Genomic DNA, 23,110 nt, shown 5'->3' on the forward strand with positions numbered 1-23,110 from the left:
GAGAGAGGAAAATTTCCTTTATGACAGGAAATGGTCGCTTTTCATACCCCCACCCCCCACCACCACCCTTTTTTAAAGGAGAGAGTTGAGGAAATCAGCCGGTGTCAGATGATGGCACTTTGATTGGTTTCATAATGCCTTCGCCGAAGCCGTCCTGTGTCGCGGCTAATTCTGTGATTACTTGGCATTGTACTCTCCATTGTGTACGGGGGGAAGGCTAGGAGGCTGGGACGGCTCCTTAATGGAGAGCAATGCCTGACAACTGACAGCCAGAACAAAAGGGGAGTCTTCTTCACATGGCTGCATTAATGGTCTGCATATTAAAAAAGAGAGAGAAAAAAACACTTAATGAAGTCTTTCTTCGTCGCTGTTTATGTACTTGATTAGACTTAGAGTTGAGTTTCGCACCGATGCAGGGTGTTCCTTGTCTGGATGTTCTGGGCTCTTTTGCAAATTAAGATTCTCATGCATGTGGAGTTCAAGTGAAGGTGTCCATTATGTTCTTTTTTCCCATTACATTTAAATTGTTTCTTTTCTTCTCTCTTTTTTTCTTTTTTTAGCTTTGCTTTGAAGTAAGTGTTAAAAAGAATGAGCACATTTGAGCGTTGTCAAATTGCATTTTGATGTCTCTACATGCTATTACACAACCTCTCTTTTTCTTCCTTCATTATAAACTGCAGAACGATTGGTTAAAAAAAACAAGCCCATCCACCCTCTCCAAATGCTTCACTTTTCCTCTCACCTGATGTTGTAATTTTGTATCGTGTTTGTGGATACGTTTAAGTATAGGTTGAGTGACAATTACTCGCTTCCTCTGCACATAATTAATCACTGGAGGAACCATTCCCGCCTCCGTTTGGAGGTGTTTAGTATGCAAAGCTGCAGGAAGCAGCGGATTCCATCACCATTGTCCTGGGGGATTGATTTGTAAATGAATTGTGCCGTTTTGAATAGCGTCGCTTAATGTCAGTTTGCACAGCAGATTAGAAGGAGACCAAAGTCCCCTGTCTGTGGATTACCGGATGGATGGATGGGCACTACCTACCCACCCATTCAAGGTCTGCTTGCCCCCAGAACCTACCCACAATTCCTCTTATTGTTGTTATTTTCAACCAGAGTCTGAGTTTGGAGTGCGTTGATGCCTCTGCGAAAATGGCAATCATGACACCCCCGTGACCCGAGCGGACACTACCAGTCCCTTCTCTTGGCTGCCATTCAAGAATTGTAATGACTTTTTTTTTCTCCCCAACACCACTTCTTCTTTTTCTCCGACTTTCTCCTACTTCTCTCTGGCCCAGACACGACAAGCTCTTATCCGCTGGCTCGCTGGCAGGTCTGCTTGGCTGTTTGCTGAGCTAATCAGCTCGGCCGAGAGACAGAGACACTGGCCTCCATGGAAGGCCCCTCATTCTCCTCCGGAACATCCACACAAAGACCCTGACCTATTGTCTGCAGGGGTGAGATGTAATTTTTCCTCCGCACTGTTCCTCCCCTTCCCCCCTCAGCCACCACCTTCCCCGTTGTGCTGGCACCGGCTCTGTTTTGCCTCTCCGCTGTTTCAGATTTATCTGAGCTGACCAGCTTGAGCGGGCTCTCCGCGGGGAGACGGTGCGGGCGTGCGTGGGCCCTGACCGTGGCCTTGGTCGTAGCCATAGCTGTGCCGCCAGCACTGCTCGGGCGCAGCGGCGGAAGCGGCTAGCCGTGTTTACAGTGCCGCTAATCGGCTGTTTGCTCACATGGTCGACGGCGGCCATGTCGCCACCTCATTTGCAAGCACTGCCATTTTTAACAAGGTGTTTTTGTTGTTGTTTTTCCTAAAGGGGGGCTGGGGGAGGGGTCTGTGGTTTGAAAAGTGACCTTGGGCTTTAATTGTGAATTAATGACCTGGAAGGTTTTTTTTCCCTTTTTTTTTTGGTTCATTATTGTTTGGGGAGTGGAGGAGGCCCTTGTTCTGCATGCATACACGCACACACGCACACACACACACACACACACACAGGAGCATAAACACGCTGGGGTGTCACTGACTGGAGGCTGCGCCCCTGCCGTTTATGGATCATTGATTTGTTTGGCGTGCGTGTTTGCTGGGTAATTATTGATCATGATAGGGAGTTTGCTCCGGAAAGCAGGGGCCAGGTGCTACTGGTGTGAGGAATAGCAGTGTGTGTGTGTGTGCATGCTGGATAATAATGCCACCACCCACACACACACACACACACACACACACACACACACACACACAAGCTTGAGGCGTAATCATGTCCTGCTGGCGGTGTCATATTGGTTGTCTCCCAAGACTCCTCTGCACCCCCCCCCCCCACACACACACACACACCACCATCACCAGCAGCACTGTCACCCCCCCACACACACTACCAGCACTGTCACCCCCCCACCCCCACCCCCTAATCACACTAGGACTTAATCAGGCCTGACTGCCGCTTTCTCCAAGAGCTTTCTCAGGCACACGACATGACAGCCCCAGTAGCTGGCCCCCACTTTCCGACACACACCCCTCGCCACACATACACACACACACACATCCTCCCCCCTCACACACATGCACACACATACTTACACTCTCAAATGCATCTCTTACCAGTAGCTACCCTCCACCATTGCACTGGCACGTTGCACATACACAGCGCTCCCCATTTCAGTAGCCAATGCCCCTCGCCCCCATTACACACACACACACACACACACACACACACGCGCGCACATGCACACACACACACACACACACACACACACACACCCACGCACACATACATCTACTCCTACCCAGCCTCCTCCCACTCACAGATGTTAGTTCTCTGTTCATGTGAGCATGCTGAAGTTCCAGGGCTTTATGACTGCACACAGCCTGCTACTCTCCCTTTGCAAGCTCATATGAATATATGCCCAGCAGTGTCTCTGACAGCAGGTTTATATATCTGTGTGTTCTCTGTGTGTGTGTGTGAGCGTGTGTGTGTGTGAGCGTGCGCGCGTGCGTGTGTGTATGTATATGTCTGTAAGATTTGTGTGTTTGTAATGGCTCTGGTCTCGGTCCTCTCTTCAACCTGACGGAGGGGCTACTGCGGAGCTTTACGGCGCCCAGCACTAATGATATTTTCAGACCCAAAGCCTCTCCTGAGAAAAATACCATTTACCAGGTAGTTCTTCTAACTGTGTCTTCTCATGCCTTTGCATTTTTGTCTGATGTAAGCAAAGGTAGACTGATATTAGGCAGTTTTACCCTATTCTTTTAAAGGGGGATTTTTTTTTTAGATGAATTTGCATTTTGTTTGTCTTAAGTGTCAATGTTTCATGTTTAAGCGTCCGTCACATCGTCAGTGACAGCTCCTGACCTTTACATACATTTTGTTTGCATAGTAACAGTGTTGGATGCCTTGTTGATGTGACATGTTTACATGGTTGTGGGAGTTATTTGTTTTGTGCTCACAGTCTGCCTTTTGTTGAAGTTGTCAGGCGACTCCCTGGTGGCTCCTTATGGGCAGTTTCACTGAGTTTCACTGTAGGGGCCTCCTGCATGTGAGCTAGCACTGTACAGCTGCCTAGTGTATAAATTAGAGAGGGAGAGAGGGAGTAAAAGAGAGGAGAAAGAGAAGAGAGAGGGGGGGAAAGAGAGGAGGAAGAAGAGAGAGAGACGAGGAAAAGATCCTGACCAAGAGCAGGGTCTGTCTCATCTCACGGCAGAAATGTTTCAAACCACTGTGAGACGGCACTTGAATTAAATGTCCCTTCAATCTAAACAACCTTATCGTCGGAATGTGAGGGGAAACTCCAAAAAGACGAGTTGCGTGTTTCAGGGATCTATTTCCAGATCTGTTTTTGTGTTCTGTGTCACACATTTGGACTTGGTGTTGCGCTTTATGTAGCATAGTCAGGCATGTAATCATCACTGGTTATCTCTAATGATATAGAGCAATTCTATAGTTATCCCTAGCTGTGAAACGTTTAGAGTTTTTTGTTTTGTTTAGTAGGCTGAATTACGGCACACAAGCTAGCAATTCCAGACCAGTGCCTGAATCATGTGTACATGTTTAAAGATAACCCCTTTATAAAAAATGAGAAAAAAAATCAAACCGGATCCCTCCCTACACAAGGACTGTGAAATGGCTCTCCAAGGTGGTCTGTCAAAAGGCCACGTTTACTGAAGAAACGCAGGCAAAAATTCCATCAACCACCATATTTATTTTGGCCGTACCAGCCTCATATATCTCTGTGCCCTAAATGACGGGGGGGGGGGGGGGGGGGGGGGGCGCAAGTGGGAGAGGTGGTTGTGAGAGCGATGTTGAAGAAGGTGGTGGTGGTGGGGGGGGGGGGGGGGGAGTCAAACTGATAAATTCCCCTCCTGACACCAGATCCAATTCTTGTATTTATGATTAGGGAATCCAAGGATTCTACACGCCTCACCGACTCCTGCAAAACCCTACCCCGCTCTTTCCCTCACTCCTCCTCCTCCTTCTCCTCCACCTCCTCACCTCCTCTCTACCTTCACCAAACCCCCCAACCCCCCCCGGCAGAATTGACTTACCCTAGGAGCTCCACCTCATGCAGAAGACATTTACAAGCCCCCCGAGCCCCCGCTGCCCTCCACACTGCTGCTCCTCCTCTCTTTGTCTTGATGAAGTGATGGAAGGATGGGTGGAAGCGGGTCTGGAATCCACATTGACCCTAACAAAAGGCGAGGGCACCCCAGCGCCAACATGAAAGGGCCTAATGAAAATGGGACAGAAATGTCAAAGGAATATTAAATGTGTCAGAGAGACAGAGAGAGAGAGGGACAGGGAGATAGAGAGAAGGAAAGAAAGAAAGAAAGAAAGACAGAGGAGACAGAGGAGAAAGAGAGGCCAAAAGAGAAACAGAGAGGGAGAGAGAAGAAGGAGAGGGAGGGGTACAGAGAAAGTGAAAACAGACAGAGAGAGAGTGAGATATGGAAGAAAAGAAAAAAAGTGTGACTGAGGGGCCCAGTACACTGTGGCAGGCTTAGATGGTGTCACCGGGGCATGCTGACTCACGTCGGGTCAGGGCCGGTGTGTCCGTGTGCATGCTCGTTGAGGTTGAGCTCATCCCCCACCGAGCCCCCATCTCCATCTCTGTTTTTCCCAATCGAAATAAATGGCGCTTTGTGATGTCTCTCAGCGCTGTGGAGATTTTATTATCCCACTTGGAAAATGGCTGAGAAAGGTAAGTTTCTGCCGTGCCGAGTGCACTCTGTACTGGGCTCAATTAGCCTTTTACTATCAGCCTGAGGAGCAGGAACAAGATAACTGCCAACACAGAGAGGCCGACGGCTCCATTGTTGGTGAAGGCAGAAATTAAATGTGTGGCACCAGGAAAATGCCTCACCAGTCATTTTGAGAGTTGCATTTGAATTGATAATGTATTTTCCTTTTTACAGGAATCCTACGCCAGTATATTAAAATGCATATTTACAGTATGGTCAGCAAATTTTTGCAGCACCTTATCATAATTTGAGGCAGCTTCCATCTTTCTCTCCAAACCTTGGGTTGTCTGCGCAGAGTGGAGCAAGAGCAGAGTGGCTCGGTGCAATGCCTCAGCTGTCGGTGAGAGGCAGTATATCCTCAACCAATTATAACAGACAGGCTCAAAATATCTTAATCAATTCCATTGATTGCCTGGGCTTTGCTTCTCCATTCAGTTTGAGGAAAATGTAACCCGGCGGTACAGAGCCGACAGGCACAGGCAGAAATCATTGAAGGGGGTGGGGGCTAGGGCTGCCGAGAGCAATGGCAGGCCCTGCTAGAAGAAACACATGTCACTGCTAAATAACAACCACTGTGCAACATGGCCAGAGTGGTGAAATTGTTTGAAGGCAGGGGTGTGAACCCAAGACCGTTGTGTAAAATAGGACACAATGGAAGTGCGGTGTTGGTGTGTGGTGGGGGGGTTGGTTGGTGGGGGAAGGGTGTGGGTGTGCTCTCTGAAATCTGATACGAGAGGGCATGTGTTCGGAGAGGTAAATCAATTATTATTCAGTTACCACGGCGACGGTGAAGCAACGCAAACCTGGCATTTCCCTCGGCGGCAACGCTTGTTTTCATTCATCTCTCCCGCTGTCCCTATCTGTCTCTACTCAAGATGTGATTAAAAACTTTTTTCCCCCTCTCTTTTCGTCCTTTTATGTGTGTGAGAGTGTCTGTTTGTGTGTGTTCACGGTGTTGTTGTCTTGGTGAAGGCAGAGGGAGCGGTGGAGAATGCTCCGCGCCACATTGCGCTGGATTAGGCCGTAAAGCCTGGGAGTGTCCTGGGGTTTGCTGCATGGTTGGAGTGAGCTTGCTTGGGCTTGACCTTGGTAGCTGTCTCAGGGGTGCTAGAATGAAATGGTGATGGGAAGAGCAGAGAGGGAGAGAAGAGAGAGAGAGAAAGAGCACTCCACCATGAATTATTTAAGGGGCTCCTTCTGAGGATAATGCGTTTTCAACAGACTATGAATTTTGACAAATTAGAATAGCGTATTTCATAAATTTTCAGGAATTGATCTTGGCAAACAGGGTGTCTTAAGAGGGGGAAAAGACAATCCTTTTCCTTTTTTGTTTTTGAGCAGGATCATAATCCCTCATCAATAAATGATTTTGTCTTTTTGTAGGCCTACACCCCCAAATGTGTGAGTCAAATGTTTTTGATCGTTCATCTGTGGTTGCATCTTGCCCTTATTCTCTGTGTCTCTGATCCAGGGGGTGAAATCCTATCAGAAGCCTGAGTGTGGATGCTATTGAGATGCAGCCCCATGCTGATAGCCCCATGTTAAGTGGGGCCTGATAAGTGTCCCTCTTTGCAACCGAGATTGGGCTGATTTCAAGCAAATTTGAGTGTGGGGTTGGGTGGGGGGTCCACACACACACACACACACACACTCACACTCACTCACCTCTTCCCACTCGTGTGTATGTACTTGGTGCAAAGAGTGGCCACGCGGGAGAAGAGGGGTGGGGGGTGTGAGTCGGGCTGCTGTCCAGACAGATCATCTCTCTAGGTGGGGTAGGGTGGGTTGGGGTTAGGGTGGGGTGGCATGAGAAGTGGGTAGGATGGCAGGCGGGGGGGGGGGGGGGGGGTGGAAGGGGAACTGGGATTGGGGGAGGGGGGGTGGAAGGGGATGGACAGTTGTGTGCTGCATGCCTCGAAGGCAGTCCCGCTAGTTGGTGGTCCTTGTTTTTTTTGTGTGTGTGTATGTGTGTTGTGTGTTTCTCAGTGGCCCTGGCACCTCACTGTGTGTGTGTGTGTGTGTGTGTGTGTGTGTGTGTGTGTGTGTGTGTGTGTGTGTGTGGTGAAGAGGGGAGGGAGGTCGGAAGTAATTAATGAGCTTAAAGCCGTCCCCTTCTCTCCCCTCCCCCTTTCCGTACCCATTACCTCATCCCCTGTCGCTCCTCTAGGGTTAATGGTTCAGTGGGCATTGCTTCAGGTCGTGTGATGCATTCAGGGGCTGTGGTTAGTGATTTGAGATGAGCAGACAGGATGGCTGCCTGGCAGACACAAGAGAACTGTTGTGCCCCATCTTCCTCATCTATTGTGTCCGCCCCTTGGACAATGGTCTTGTTTCAGACGGACCGTTGCGGCTGTATATCACAGTAATATGTAATATCACCAGCTGTTGTTTTTTTTCCGTAAATGTTTTGAGGAGCTGCAAAGGCATTTTCTCTCAAGACTAGTAACATAAGGGGTGTGAAATGAGCGATAAAAAATGTAGGCATCAACATGAGAAAAATGCAGCGTTCAGGCTATTTACCACGTGAGAGTGGGCTGTCTAGGAGGGGATGATGGTATTGTTTTCCTTGAAAGTAGAAGACAAAAGACATTGTTCTGCGTTATTGTTCTTGTATATATTGATGTCTGGCACTAATACATTTCTCACAACGGTAATTGTTACTGACAGGTTAGTACATACATAGGGGTCTTATTCTCCCCAAGTCTCCCATCAGCATTATAATTAATCATACTGTAAGCATAATTTATATTTCTTACTAATTAATCTGCTACTGCTTTTGGAAAAATGTTCATTTGGAATGTTACCAAGTTTAAAATGAATTGTGGTGCTTTCTGTTATCCTTGAATGCTTTATGAAAAATAATCATACTCTGAATTGCCGCCATTAATAATAAAAGCTTTGTGACATGTTTAAATACATATATAAAATGTTTTTGTTTTTTTTAAAGTAATTTGCTCTTAATTGCGATCACAGAAGAACGTTGTCTCATCCATAGTATTTTAACATCCTGTCAGCAGGAATTGGCGGCAGTATGTGTAAATGGAAAGCACAGAAGCCTGCAGCTGCATGTCGCTCCTTTAAATAGACCACCATGTCAGGAGAACACCTGTTCTTTTGGAAATATGAGGCGAGCGTGCCAGAGACTGCCACTCCAAAAATGAGTTGACATAAGTGATAATAATCCACCGGCATAATGCCCCACTCATAACAGTCTGGGTTTTGACCTGGAGCTAATGTGCTCGGCTACCAGGAGATAGCAGTGTTTTAAGTAGGCTTAAGAATAAGCCATGGCTGGTGAATCATTTCAAAAGTTTTTTTTTTGTACCCCCTAAGTTTCAAAGGGAAATTTGAAATTGCCATTGTGAGTGTGTGTGCGTCAGAGTGTGCGTGTGCTTGTGTTTTAAATACCTTCAGATCAAAGTGTATACCTCTTTGTCCTCCATTTAGGCCAAACCACCACCTCATTTAAATTATTTACTGTTGCAAGATTCAGGAGGGGCCTTTAATCTATCTCATCAAAGGTATTGCGTTACATGGGAGGTTGTAAGGACTGTTTGCGTGTGTTAAAGTGCGAGACTGTTCACTGAAAGTAAGGGATTCAGTTCGCTTTGAGCGCAAGCGTAGACACTGCCCGTGTAATCCATCAGATCACCCACCACTGCATGTGTCCATCAGAGGGCATCTACCAGCGAGCTCCAGACCTTGGCTAATGAGACGTTGTGGCGCAGCCCTTCGCGGTTTTTTCGCCCCGAAGCTGCATCACGGCGTCGGATTGCCAAAATGGTGACAAGATAAGACCTCGCTAACCAGCTAAATGCCCTCGGAATTCCAGTTATCTCGCATTGGAAGCGCTGAGAAATCATAGGGATTGAGGAGGTCAGGCGCATTGTTTAGATAAACATGGGGGGGGGGCTGTTTTTCTTTTTATCATTACATATCAGCGCATGGCATCCACAGGCACTGTAATCGTCTCCACTTTGTCATTTGGAGAAGGTCAGCCTCATTTAGATGCATGTAAAGGTCATGTTTTGTTTTTATAAGGGAGTCTAGTCCATAGCACCAAGTTCTGTTGTTTTTTTTTTTCACCTATGTAGTGTTCTGCTATGTTCCTTCACAAGCAATAAATACATAAATATATAGCATTTGACCGCTCGGGTGGAGGAAAATGGAGGTGTACTGAGACCACAGGTGGGGGAGTCCTGTGGTGTTCAGATAGAGAGCGAGAGAGTGGGAGGGGGAGAGAGAGAGAGAGAGAGAGAGAGCGGGAGAGAGAGAAAGAGTGAGCTAAGCCGCACTCTCTGAGCTTTTAGTGTGTAATTTAGGAGCTGCAAGACCCCTGGTGTAAAATAGCCATTATCACCTCCCGCTAGCTCTGTCACAGAGAGGCAGCATGGCTGGGGACAGGTGGGGGGACCGAGCCACACTCCTCTCCTCTCCTCTCCTCTCCTCTCCTCTCCTCTTCACACCGCTCAGCTCCACCCGGGCGGCACGCTGCACTGAAGCGGAGAAGCAGGGCGCAGTAGGGGGGGACTCTGGAGAGGGGGGAGGCGATAGGATGTCGGCCTTATTAGTGTTCCAGGCCAGGTGTTGCTCCTTGAGGCACTCGTTTCAGGCTCAGGGGGGACATGGGGGGGGGGGGGGGGGTGCTTTGTTGTTGATAGTTGGGATAGGATGGGCGGGTTGGTGGGGGGCAGGGAGAAGTGTTTTGTCTCCAGCCAATGGGGCTTATCAGGTGACAGAGGTAGAAGAGGCCCCACGTGTGGAGGCTGTCTGCAGCTGACCACCACTGACAAGGCACCAGAACAATAGGGGTGTGTGAGCACACTCTTGTGTGTGTTTTTCAAGGGAACGTGTCGATAAGGTGGACATGCTGCTTTTTGAGTTAGGATCTCCCCGCGACCTACTCTGATCTCTTGTCTCCTTGGAGCTAAAGCAATATGATCAAAGGTCTGTTGACCAGTGTGACAGAGATGTATTCAGACATACACACACACACACACACACAGACACACACACACACACACACACACACACACACACACACACACACACACACACACACACACACACACACACACACACACAGCCTTTCTCTAGTAGATTCATCACTTCCCACACAGAAAGTGTGGTTTGCCTGTGAAGAATTCATTTGTGCGGATTGACGGAAAATGACAGTGGAAAAAGAGGAAGTCTATCGCTATAAACCCCCAGAAGATCTGGCCCACCTGCTTTGCTTTGGTAGAGCTCATGAAAGATCCACTCGCATCTCTGTTTAATTTGAAATCTGACATTTTAAACGTTCCCTCGCTCCCTGCGCTGTCCCTTTTCCATGCTACCTGTAAGGCCAAGGCAGAGACACTGCAAACCTCAGTCATCTCTTTTGGAGCTGGACTGAATTAGATCACAAGCCTTCCAGATGGCTCAAATTTAATTATTTAGTGCAGGGAAACCTATTCGGGTCAGCCGCAAATATATAGGGTGAGTGGAAATTGCGTATATACTGGGGTGTGTTTTTATTGCATGCCCGAAGGTCGTAAGCTCAGAGCAGGCACATGCTGCAGAAGATCATTTTTAGAAGGTCACCCTGGGTCCTTCTGAGGATTTTTAACTGGCATGGGATGTCAGAACAATAAGACGTTAATTCACCTCACCATTCCCATCATCCGTAAAACGCTGCAGAAAAGTAGCACGAGCAAAATGGGGGATATATTGTCTGGAGACAGTTATGTGAAAAGTCGCACACATGACATGAATAAATGCAGACAGGATTTGAGGCTCCATGTGAAATGAAGCAGTTGCAGGCGTGTAGCTCCACCACATGGGCAAGAGGCTTCTCCGGGACGATTTCTGGATTTGTTGGTGGGTGGCAAGGTCCTTCAGGGCCCCAGGTAGAGCACAGGGATGTGCTCAGGCTAAACGGGAATGGGGGCGGGGGGGGGGGCAGGATGGAGATAAGCCGAGTTAAAAGAGTCTCTTCAAAGCCCCTTAGGGGTTTGCTATCAGGCCTGGGGAATGGGACCGTTTTCTATCGGAACTCCCCTACGTTCCCATTCTCCTCTTAAAGTAGCAGCAGCAGGCTAACCGCTCAGGCTTGACGAGCTGGCTGCATTTGTGTGGGGTGGGGGAGACAACCAGTGACTAGTGTTGCAGTGCTGGTTTGGAACCCAAGTGTGTGGAATTCCAGTCATGTAATGTTACACCCTGGAGTTCAGTAAGCAAGAGGATGTGGAGAGAGACCGAGACACCTGGATCCCCTCAACCCCAGCCTAATGGTTTTGTCAGGGCGTCACGTTTCAGGGCCACTCGCAACAGGCTAAACAAAATAAACATAATGAACCATTAATTTTAATCAGTCCGCGGTAATTTGCAGCTTAAAGCAAACAAGGGAAGGTTTCTCTGCTTGTCTGTTGAAGCTAGTGTTATGTGAGCCAGTAAATCAATGAATTGGTATTCTGAAGAACTGCTTTGAAAACATAGAAGACTTGTTAATGCTTGATAAATATTCTACTAATGGCCCAAGTAATAGTGTAATTATGCTGAAGACCACCGGAAAGGGCGGTATGCAACACAAATATTTAAATATTCCAATGGTGTTATGGAGAGAGAGATCACTGGGATGTTCTTTAGTAGCCAGAAGGGTGTATTTCTCCTTGAGTAAGAAAGTGCTCTCTGGATATACCTTCCTACAATGTGGACCATAAAATAGGGAGTTAACTATGGCCCATTTTACTCAAGGGTCCTTCAGCTGAAAGTTCTTCAAGCATTTCTCTGAACTGCTCTGTGTCCATGAAGACAAGTGAGATGGTCGTCTTGGGTGTTATTATGTGTACTGCCTAGAGGTGCATTTAAAATGCCGTTTCTACAGGGACCTGGGCATCAGTCTCCAGAGTCCCTCGGTCTCTCTCTCTCTCTCTCTCTCTCGCTCCCCCCACAGTAGTCGCTGTCAAGACGGCGCTCCATCGCTCCCCAGCCCGAAGGACACTTCAGATAGGCGGCTGGTCCGTAATTGTGTTTACTCTCAAACACTGTCACATAATTATTGTTTGTCCTCGCAGACCCTGTACTCCATTCCAGAATGTAATGACCCAAAAGTTGACTCAGCGCCATGAGGTGCGCACGACTATGAGGGTTTTGATGAGCGTCAGATAGTGGCCGGGGCAGGGTTTTTTTTTGTTGCACGGCGCCTTCATCGTGTGCCAGCTGCCATCGTCTGACAGCGCATACTGTTTGTTTGGCTTGCTTAACTTGTCTCCTACATCAGTCAGACTATGAGGTGTCTTTTGATGAGGTATTGGTATAAAAATAAACCACAAACACAATGATGTAAATATGTTGGATTTTTACACAAATGGACTGCCTAGGGATATATATACTGTACATGTCCTTGTCTGCATCCCTATTTCTGCTTGTCTCTGAGGTTTTTCTTATTTGTCATTGCTGATAACTGATAACTGATAAGCTAGTAATTTTTACATAGTGCAGTGCAGCAGTGATGTTAGTGTAAACGGCACTCTGGACGTGATCTGGACATAATGATCATGATTTTTATTGTGTTGATTGTTAAACATAGTCGGTTGGAGAGTCAGACTGTAGCTGACAGCTGAATAGCTGCTCGTTTGCACTGGCAGTGGGCAGTTTAAAGAAACACATGAAAAGAAAGCATCAATCATTTGACCATATACAATTGTAACATGTTATGTTTTGGTGTGAATTTCCTGTCCACTTCCTCTTGTTTACAACTCTTTGTTTGTTCTCAAGGGCTTTGGAGGCCCACTTCTAAACCTTTGTTTAATTGTTTTTGGGTTTTTTTTGTAAAAAAACTTCCTTAAATCATTCTCATAGTTCTTTCTTCCGCTATCACTCTATCACCTTGACAAAAGTGTCATTGATTTCCGTTTACCCTCCCATGGCGGCGTCACTGAAGTCCGTTGAAGAGAGGGGGGGGACACAGCCTTTTGAATTTCCCACCACTTATGTATACATAAAAAAAAATAATGTCAAACAAGGTTGACTACCTCAGTTGAGGCATTTAACTTGCCCAGGAGTTCCTGCCCCCTGCTCTCCCAATACAAAGCGCTGTCGGTCCACAGCGAGTGGGGTCCCGTTTGACAGTGTGCCAGCAGGCCGAGCGGTCACTGGGGCGCGCTCCCAGCCGCGAGGATGTGCAAAACCAACATGCAATTTCCTGCTGAATTAATTCCAGGATTAAGTGCAGTTTCGTGTTCGTCCCGGCCCGCCGAGTGCTTGCACCTGGTCGGGCGACGCCGGGGTTAATTGGCTTAAGGTGGAATTTTTAGGAGCCTAACAGGGGTCGTTGGCAAACGTTCCTCTCACTCAGGGGGCCCTCCACTACTCCTTCACTGACTCCCTCGCTCCCTCCCTCCATCGCACCCCTGTCATAACCCCCCCACCCTCTTCCTCCTGCCCCCTCCCCCCGCTCCCCTATGCTGACAGTCCCCTGGCTCTTGCCCAACACCTGAGCAGCCAAGGATGCCGGAGAGGCGGCCATGATCAGCCGAGCCTGACTGGCCGGTGCTTCCTGACAGGAGTTTTCGAGCGCTAACATTCCTGCGGCGCTCCCAGCGCTCTGGTTGTGACAGGCTCTCCGCGGCCTGAGCGGAATCCACAAAGCTGCAGGTCAGAAGGAAGGGCGGAGCGGATTGATCGGAGAAGAGACGGAGTGTGTGTGAGGGAGAAAGAGGGATAGAGTGTGTGTGTGTGTGTGTGTGTGTTTGTGTGTGTGTGTGTGTGCGCGCATGTGCAGGCGTGCGTGTGTCTCTCAAGAGGACTCAGTGGAGTGATGTTTACTTGCTGTCTTGCATTGCTGTTTTTGACACTGCCCCATGTGTATTTATTTATAGGGCCTCCTTGCAGGGGAGTGAGATCTGGACTGTGTTTGTGTGTGTGTGTGCTAAAAGTGAACTCCCTGGGGATTATGAGGGCATTTAGCAAAAACAAAGCCCAGTAAGCACAAAATGGCCACTTCTACTAATCAGTGTCCATTGACTTTGATTGATTTGACCATCAAATCCTGGGTGGGATGGCCACTGTATGTTTGGATATTTAATTACTGAAATAGATGTTCATTACCTGGTAGTGTATCCTAAAGATCCCCATGTATAGATGCTAAATCATTAAATGATAAATATCAGAATCCATCCAGCATATAGTTCTGAAAGACCACTACCTTTTAATGCAATGTACCACAAATCTACTGGATGCGTTATTGAATTTAAAGCCTGCTGGCTACCTTTGCAGCTGTTCCAAATTCAATAACAGGACATGTCTGTATTGACAGGTAAAAAGGTTGTGTTTACAGAATGACTTCCTGTTGTGCTGTTACTCAAACAGAAACATGCCAGGCAACCATGCCCCCTCCCAACCAAATCACCCCGCTCTTCCAGTTCCCCCCAGTCCCCCTCCACCCCCTGCTCAGTTTTGGCTCGTATCAAAGGCTGTCTGCTAACCGGCTGCAATTGTTGAAAACGGTGCTCAGGTTTAACGCGGGCCAGCACAAAATCCATGATGTCTTAATGCCACATTTCAACTGTCTCGCATAGTTAATCACTGTAGACTCTTGGTGAATTTTGGCAAAAGTTGCAATCACACCAAGAGGGAGAGAGAGGGGAAGGGAGAGAGAGAGAGAGTTGGGGAGGGGGGGTATTGGCGAGAAGAAATAAAGAACTGGTCAGAATGCTGCGTTGGCTGAGTCTCCTGGAGCGCGGTCTGCGTACACATATCCTGCTCTCCTGCTCACTGAATAGGAGAGAGAAAGAGAGAGAGGACTCCAGAGAAACTGACATAACCCTTAAAAAAACGGAAGGCTAGAGCTGACGGCAACACCCGTGACTTGCACTGAGTCGAGGATAAATATTTATAACATCGAACTGAAACGGCACAATGGCTTTTTACTTCTCACAGTTGAAACACTTGATCACTACTCCTTGTATTGCTTGATGCCAGAAGCAGTGTAGAAACATTTAAATGGCGGGGGGAGTTTTTGTTCCATGCGCCACCCTAAGGACATCATCATATGGAACTACATTAGCGATGTACTGTAAACATTCGCCAAATTTGGTGTTGATACAATTGCATCTATTGAATTGACCCAAATTGATGTCGTTGTGAGTAGCACTATTGAGCATTATCTGTTCGCCTTTTCACACAGTCTGCTGAAATGGTGACTGAAATTACAAAGTCTAACGAGACAAATGTCTTTATTTAAAATGCATTAGGTGTCATGCCCTGTGTCTCCGTGGTGGCCCATACTCACCAAGGACATCCTCCTGACACAGCGCAGCTCTTTGTTGACTCGGGGTTCAGAGAGCGCGCGGGGTCAGAGGCCGTGGAATTTTCTAGAAACACAGCCAGAGGGCTCGGAGTGTGAAGGGTTGAGGAAGAAAAGAGGGGGTTTAGTGGTGGGGGTGGTGGTGATGGTGGTGGTGGTGGTGGTGGGGGGGCAGTTTTGTTCCTATGCTTTTGGGGAAGAAAAGAGATCTTAGTGTGTGTGTGTGTGTTTGTGTGTGTTTGTTGTCAGACGTTGAGACCCCACGAACTGGGACAAAAGCAGGTGTTGATTCTCTAGAGTCCACCTCTGCTTGCCGGGGTTCACCCGTGCTTTTAGGCTGATCTTGGGGAGAAGGGGGGATAAGGAGCCCTAATTGAATTACCACCCCTTTGTCAGGTTCCTTGGGTGCACAGCTTTGTCTCTCATGCTGTCCTAAGAGGATAAATTTGTAGCACAAGGGTTTTGACCTCATTTTTTCGCGAAGGGACCATGAAGCTCTTCACTTTATTTATATATATATATATATATATATATATATATATATTTTTTTTTTTTTTTTTTTTTTTTTTTTTTTACTTTTCCATTAAAATAGATTCGACCCTGGAACACAAAATGGCAGCCCCCGTTTGTCTGAGACTAATAGAATACACAAGGGTGCATGCAGCAGCCCTGTCGTGGCGCCTTAGATGTTTGATGAAGATGCAGCCCCCTTAATGTATCATGGGTTTTTGGTTCCTTATCGCTGGAAAATATCCTCTCATTTACTTGCACTTAATCCTCCTGGCGCTGCGGGGTGGAGAGGGTGCCTAAGGCTCCAAGGCAGTGACAGATCTTTGGCAGCAGCCTCCCTCAGAGAACCTGGCGGGGGCTGCCTGGCTCTCGCTCTCTCTCTCTCTCTCTCTCTCTTTCTTTCTTTCTCTTTCTTTCTTTCTTTCTTTCTTTCTTTCTCTCTCTCTACCTATCTCTCTCTTTCTTTCACTCTCTCTCTCTCTACCTCTCTCTCCCTCTCTCTCTACCTCTATCTCCCTCTCTCTCTCTCTCTCTCTACCTATCTCTATCTTTCTTTCTCTCTCTCTCTCTCTCTCTCTCTCTTGCTCGCTCACTCTACCCCGTCTCTCTCTTTCTTCCTTTTTGGCTCTTAATCGCAAACAGCATAGAACAATGTGTTTGAAGGGACTTCAGCATCTTAGTATCGTTGAGTACGAGGCACTTTAGAACAATTAGAAATGAGCAGAATGTGGTCTTGAAATTTATTTTATTTCTGTCCTGTTTTAAAAGACTCTAAAAGCAGTTGTGTATTCTGAATGTGTTACAAATTATCTGAAGGTTTAGAAAGTGCTGTTTCACAACCTGGTCCTATTGGGTATTAAAGAACGCACATTAATAATAGATGGCCAAGAACATATCACATAGCTTCATCTGGGCTTGTTTCCTGTGATTTCTTTATGCTGTGTGAAAGGAGAGGGAAATGTAGGATTTAATACAAGATTACTGCGATTAAAGAGAAATATTAGCCACAGCTGTCTCAACAGAAACAAAAGGTTGGCAGTAAATGTAAACTTAGTTTTGATGTGAGAACATTCTGATGTCAAAGCCATTTGTAGTAATATGAGATTTGAGAATTGTATCATTTGCTGATACATTCAGTAGACAAAACACCACCACTTTCATTCATGTTTTTTGGTACACAGTAATTCTGGTGTAATTACCATGAATAAACTTTAATTATCATGAGTGTAATGGCAAATGGCATTGTCATAGACACAGTTTGTTAGACAAGTAAGTTTATCATTGCTCTTGTTGTTATGTGTAACTTGAAGATAACAGGAGCCATTTCTTTTAAATTGGTCTTATTACCTTGAGGTGGAAAATGCAGTTTTTATATCACTTTAAGATTTCCAATTTATTTTACAGTCTCGGTTGATGGTGTTTTTCCCCTCTTTTTTCCTCTCTCTCTCTCTCTCTCTCTTTCTCTCACATACACACACACACTCACACTCACACACAGTCCTAGTCCATGTCATTCTCTCAATCTGTCTTTCACTTTTTTCTCATCTACCTGATGGATGGCCCCCTTCTGGAGAGGCACTATACATCCAGCACTGACTTGCTGTGAAGTCAACAACATGGGCTTGGCCTTTGAGTTGCAGAGGCATGGGGAAGACCACCTTGTACTGATTTAGACTGTAGTTGCATTCCACACATTCAATTTCACAGTGACTCGAGCCATTCTCAGCCTTTGGATATTTCTGATTCTGGTGTTAGGAGATCAAAGGCCCTTGCTATTAGGAATAATAGTTCTTCTTGTCTTCAGGAATAATGGACACTCCACTCAAACACAACCTGTTCAGCTTAAATGAACTCCCCGAAAACCCCCTCAAACTCTCGCCGAACTCTACCATGCTTTCTTGAAAGAAGCGTCTTTAAATTTTTAATAAGTTACGGGCGGGCATCGTGTCCTAAATCCCCCCCAAAAATTGGATATTTATGCGTCGGTATGTAGAAATCGCTGAAGCTCTGTTTTACTCTTCTTGCTGAAAGTTCGTTCCCGGGCTACTCAGATGATTTGCAGCTCCTTTGTTGCTCTAACTCAAACTCCTGAATGTGCTGGGAGGATACTGCAGGACAGCCCAGAGGAGAGCGAGGACGTCTCCGCTCGGAGATACGGCCGACGGGACTAACTAATGAACCTGGGCGCACTTACAGCGGTTCATTCTTTGGGTCCTTCGAGGCGGAGTTCAGGCCCGGCACGGGTCCCAATCGATGAGATAAAAGGCATGTAAAAAGGAGCAAAATGGGCTCCATGTCCCTCCCCTCAGTCTGCCTGTCATAAGCCTTAATATCCCTCGTCTCTGATCGATGAGGGGAAAAATGGGTGGTGCAATCAAGCCGTCAGGCCGCGTCCAGATTCCTCCGGCATGCCACTTCGACCAGCAGGTTAATTAGTGGATGGATGGGCACTCAGCAGTACCTTGGCATGGCTTGAATCACAGGGAGGTGGAGGGGAAAGTAATATTTATCTGAATCCCAATTACCCCTCATCGGGACTGTTTGATGTTGTCAAGAGGTCAATTCTCAGTAGGCTGAGCAAGCACTCTGCATCTCAAACACTCAGCTACTGTCAGGATACTTCCTTATACATGCACTTTCTGCCTCTTCCTCTCCCTCTCTTTCTTCTATTCCCCAGATCCCCTCCCTCTGTCTTTCTCTCTCGCTCTCACTTACTTTCTCTCACTGACTCTGTATCTCTTCTCCTCAGTCTGTGCCCCTGCAAAGCCCATTTAAATCTTCAGCAGAGTAGCTGGCATACAGAAAATACTCTGGGTTTCAATGCCAGCTTTTTTTTTCTCCAGGAAGACTTGGACCCTGGCTCTGAGTATCAGGTCACATTCACAGACCAGGAAAAATGTCTCTGTCAGTATGAATAACATGGTGCCAGAGCCACAGTGTAGCTGTTGATATCCATCACTCTCTGCTTGGAATTGCAACACTTTCGCTAGATTGGAATCCATTTATGATGTTAAGAACCCTTGCAAAAATACAGCTCTCTCAGTTATTCTGAATGCCGTTGATTTCAGCTGGTATTTTGCAGTCACTGTGTAAAAAAATGGTTTGTCACAAATAATTACTAGTCTACGGCTTTGTGTTAAATCACTCTAGTGTCATATTCAAACTCTCTAGAGCGTGGTACCTATGAATGTTGAGTTTTGAATTCATTTGAGGAATCTATCATTGTGTTGAAGTATATGAAAGGTCATCATTAATTATTATATATGACTTTGTATGTCAAGCTATTTCAGTCAACACAGATCTGTGGCTGTTTCATAAAAAGCTGTTGTGCCTGTTGACCACACAGTCCCTGGTTTTTCGTCAGTATGTTGGCTCTCTTTTGCAAGCATAATGAGCCGAAAAAGTGTTTACCTTTTTTTGTTTAGACATGCCAAAATGCCAGACACCTGGTGGTAAGTGCTGCTGTAAGTGTTCACATTGACTAGCGCAGAGTGTTGTTTGCCTCCCCTGTGTTTGGACACATGGGCTGCAAGCGGAGGTTTCCTGGACGCCTGGGGGGAAGCTGAGTGCTCTCTGCATGTTCAGCACCAGAAAGAGGAGCAGGAATGTGAGATGACAAGTATTAGAAATCGTAACGTTATTTGAATATCAATGATGAAGACATGGTCTGATTCACAGAATGCATATTCCTTGAACGTTTTTGAACCACTGAATTGGTCGCTGAATATTAAAAGTGTGAGCTCTCAGGCTATTCCGAACGTTTCTCAGTTTCAATTTTTCTTATTTGATCTTGAACCCCAGGATCAATTTCAAAATCAGAATGTCGGCATGGAGAACCAGCGCTGGATGCTAATATGAGTGCTCTTCTCTTCTCTCCTCTTTGTAAACAAATGCATTTTAATGCTGTGGCAGCACCACAGAGGCAGCTGAGAGCGAACGAATGTGTCAACGCAGCTGGTGGCACTCGAATCGACAAAACGGCAGACAATGGTGGTCATATTTCAGTCCCCGTTGTCCCCGTTGGTTTAGGGAGGTGCGGTCCGACTTGGCCAATGACTTGTGACACCCAATATGGCAGCCCCCCGACTAATTGATGCCACCTTGTCAACACTAATTACTGAGACTGCGGCAACGAGCAAGGCAGCTAATTAACAGACTAACGATGTTTGTCACTTCAGACCGACCCAGATATTTACGAAAGAGCCAGGCGATTCAACCCCTTCACATCTGCTATAACATTTTTGTACATTTTCCATTCTGCCATTCTGTCTCTTTTCTTATGTTGGTGGTGGTTTTCTGTAGCTTTGCATTAATTCAGTTTACTTAGGCTCACACGCTTCATCTCCTGTCATATTTCCGTCAGGTATGATTATGCCGGTGGAATAGGCAGTCACCTATTTCTCTCTCTCTCTCTATCTCTCTGTATCTCTCTATCTCAGTGGAATGGATTGGAGGAGGGGTGGGAGCGAGAGAAGGTGCGCTGTGCAACTGTAACTGCAGTTGTCAGTAGCATGGCGTATTTCCACCCAATCACATCAAAAGATTTTTTGATTTTGACATTTTTAGAACTCTTTTTACTGAGCAAGCTCTGTGCTCTAATTATCAGTGTGAGAAAACAGAGGAGGTGGTAATGATGTAGCAGCGGGGGTTTGTGTGTGTGTGTGTGTGTGTGTGTGTGTGTGTGTGTGTGTGCACATATGTACACACAAATGTGTGTGTGTGTGTGACTATAGTGTCATTAAAATGTAATTGATTTTATTTTCTCCCCTATCTCATGTTAGTTTGCTGATCCCAACCCCCCACCCCTCCCAAACCACCTCTCTGCAGCAGCTCCTGTCTTGTCTCATACACACACACACACAGACTCACACACTCATTCCTCTGAATTTCCCTTTTCTAGGTCAGTGAAAGATCTGTGAGTTGGGAGTGAGTTGGGGAATTATTCTCCAGCATGTGCCTAGTATTTGCTGAGAGAACATTGATAATAAGATGTGTGGCCCATTTTAAACGGTAGCTGAAAGCTCATTTTTTGTGATGCTACCACACCTGTCAGATGTGTGTTTTACCTGTGTGTTTGTGTGTGTATTTGTGTTGGTTTTTGTGTAGGTGTGTTCGTCATTCTTATGTTCATGCTTTCTCTCCCCAGATCCGTGTGGATGGCATTCCTCCAGCCCCGCGGAGTGCCCTGCTGTACGAGACAGTGACCGTAGCTGAAGGCCATCCCATTCTGCGGGATATGGTGTTCAGCCCGGATTATCAATACATCTACCTACTGAGTGACAAACAGGTGAGCAGGAACCCATACAACTGTGCCAACACTGTCAGAGTGTCACAAACATTTGACACAAATTGGTGACACACCGGGAATTTTGAACCATTTTGGGGGGATTACCACATTGAAGTGTAAAAGAGTATCTCTTACATGCTTGCTCGCGCATCAGAAATTCCAAGACCTTGATGTAATAGCAGAATAAGTTTCAAGATGCACATAACTGATTTACTGCCTAGACATTTGCTTCTAATTTATTTCTGAGTCATTCATAACGTGTGCGAAAACATTTGTTCTGCACTGCGAGGACCTATCCTGGAAGGATAAAGATACATTTGTCAAGGGAGAATTGAATGGGACCCAGCACTGTCAACAGTCTGCTTTGTTTGGGAGTCGAAACCGGAATTTCGGATGTGTTGTTTTAACATCTGCAAGACAGGAAGATGGAATATGAAACACTAGCACTCGTCATCTTTGAATCAGGAGGCCCCAGCTGGCTCTCGTAACAAGAAAATAAGAAATGGAGGGGAAGTGTCTCCATCGAGAGCGAGGCAGAATAACATGCCTGTATGAGGCTGTATTGTGGTGGTAAAGAGGGAGGAGGAGGGAGGGGGGGTTAAGGCAAAGGCCCGATGCAGCTGACTGGAGAAAAGACTTCCATACAGTACAGCTGCGCCAAAGAATGAATGCCGTCTCTTTTGCTCCCATTCCCACTCCTACAAACTCCTGTGAGCTCCGAGCTTGAAGCTCGAAGTTCGCCCTCTCGCAGAATTTGGTGATTTTAAATGAAAACTGGCGTCGTTGTGTCATTCTTGGTACACGGGCTGACATTTAGCCTTTGTGACTCTTATTTCAGCCTGAGCAAGCCACTTTTTCCAACCAAAACAAGACGCAACCTATTAATGACACAGTTGAAAAGACATGGTGGTGAGAGCCTCTCCTATTAAAAGAACCCAGCACAGGCTAAATTCTCATTGCAGTGGACTATAAATAGAAAGCTGACGCTCATAGCATAAGAGATAAAGCTCTGTTTGCTATAGACTTATGTCTGAAGCGTATCCAGAGATATATAAAAGTATGAGGGGAACCTGGTGTTAATTTAGCTGTGAAATATTGCAGATAAAACAACAGCAGATTCCAAGTCGTAACCTTAGAGTCAACGCTTGTAAAAATGAGGTCAGAGTAGACACTAGATCAAAGGAGAGGACCACATTTTTTAAGGAGCCCAGAAGTAGGGGGACATTTGGTCGTCTGCGCGGCTTTATTGAAGTCAAAACCTTTCTGCCAGGCCTCGTTGCAGGATTATTCCGGAAGAAGCCAGCCCCGCTCTCCCACTCCGCTCTCCCACCACTCTCCATGACCATGGAGGCACTTGAGCATGCAGGCAAACCACACTGGCCCGCTCCCTGTATTGATATTTCCTTTAATGGTGGAAAGTAATGCACTCCTGGTCTACGTGTGCTCCCAACTCTTTCTAAATGGATTGTTTGGGTCCCACTGCTTATTAAAAGCCTTTTAATGTGGAGATGATGAAAGGACAAGGGCGGACCTCAGTCATCTGATCTAAAGGCCCCCCTTCACCGAGAGATGAGCCCTGGTTTGCCACAGACACCGTAGTTTAGGTCTAATTCCTCCCCTATCCTCCTCCCTCCACATTTAGAACCCATCCGGTGTTGTTGCCCTGGCAATGAGCGCGCTGAATTTCTCCCAGAAGGCCCTTAATGGCGAAGTGAGGAGTTGGGGGGCGAGGGTGGAACCTGAGATGTTGGCGGAGGCTGTGATTTACGCAGGGCGCTGCCGCTCAGGAGGA

At 46.7% G+C, this 23,110-nt stretch overlaps 1 protein-coding gene across 1 annotated transcript in view; it reads left to right on the plus strand.

Annotated features, from left to right (window-relative positions):
- plxna3 (plexin A3) overlaps nucleotides 1-23,110 on the plus strand; it is a 123,627-nt gene that overhangs the window by 21,423 nt on the left and 79,094 nt on the right. Inside the window, exon 4 of the mRNA XM_076276894.1 lies at nucleotides 21,178-21,318. Coding sequence (XP_076133009.1) covers nucleotides 21,178-21,318 — 141 coding nt within the window. The remainder of the gene's footprint in view (nucleotides 1-21,177; nucleotides 21,319-23,110) is intronic.

This window comes from Alosa pseudoharengus, unplaced genomic scaffold (assembly GCF_046254945.1).
Source record: "Alosa pseudoharengus isolate Yale_2024_CS ecotype anadromous, Long Island Sound unplaced genomic scaffold, YU_APseudo_1.1 YU_APseudo_1.1_scf_9, whole genome shotgun sequence".
NCBI classification, from domain to species: Eukaryota; Metazoa; Chordata; class Actinopteri; order Clupeiformes; family Clupeidae; genus Alosa; species Alosa pseudoharengus.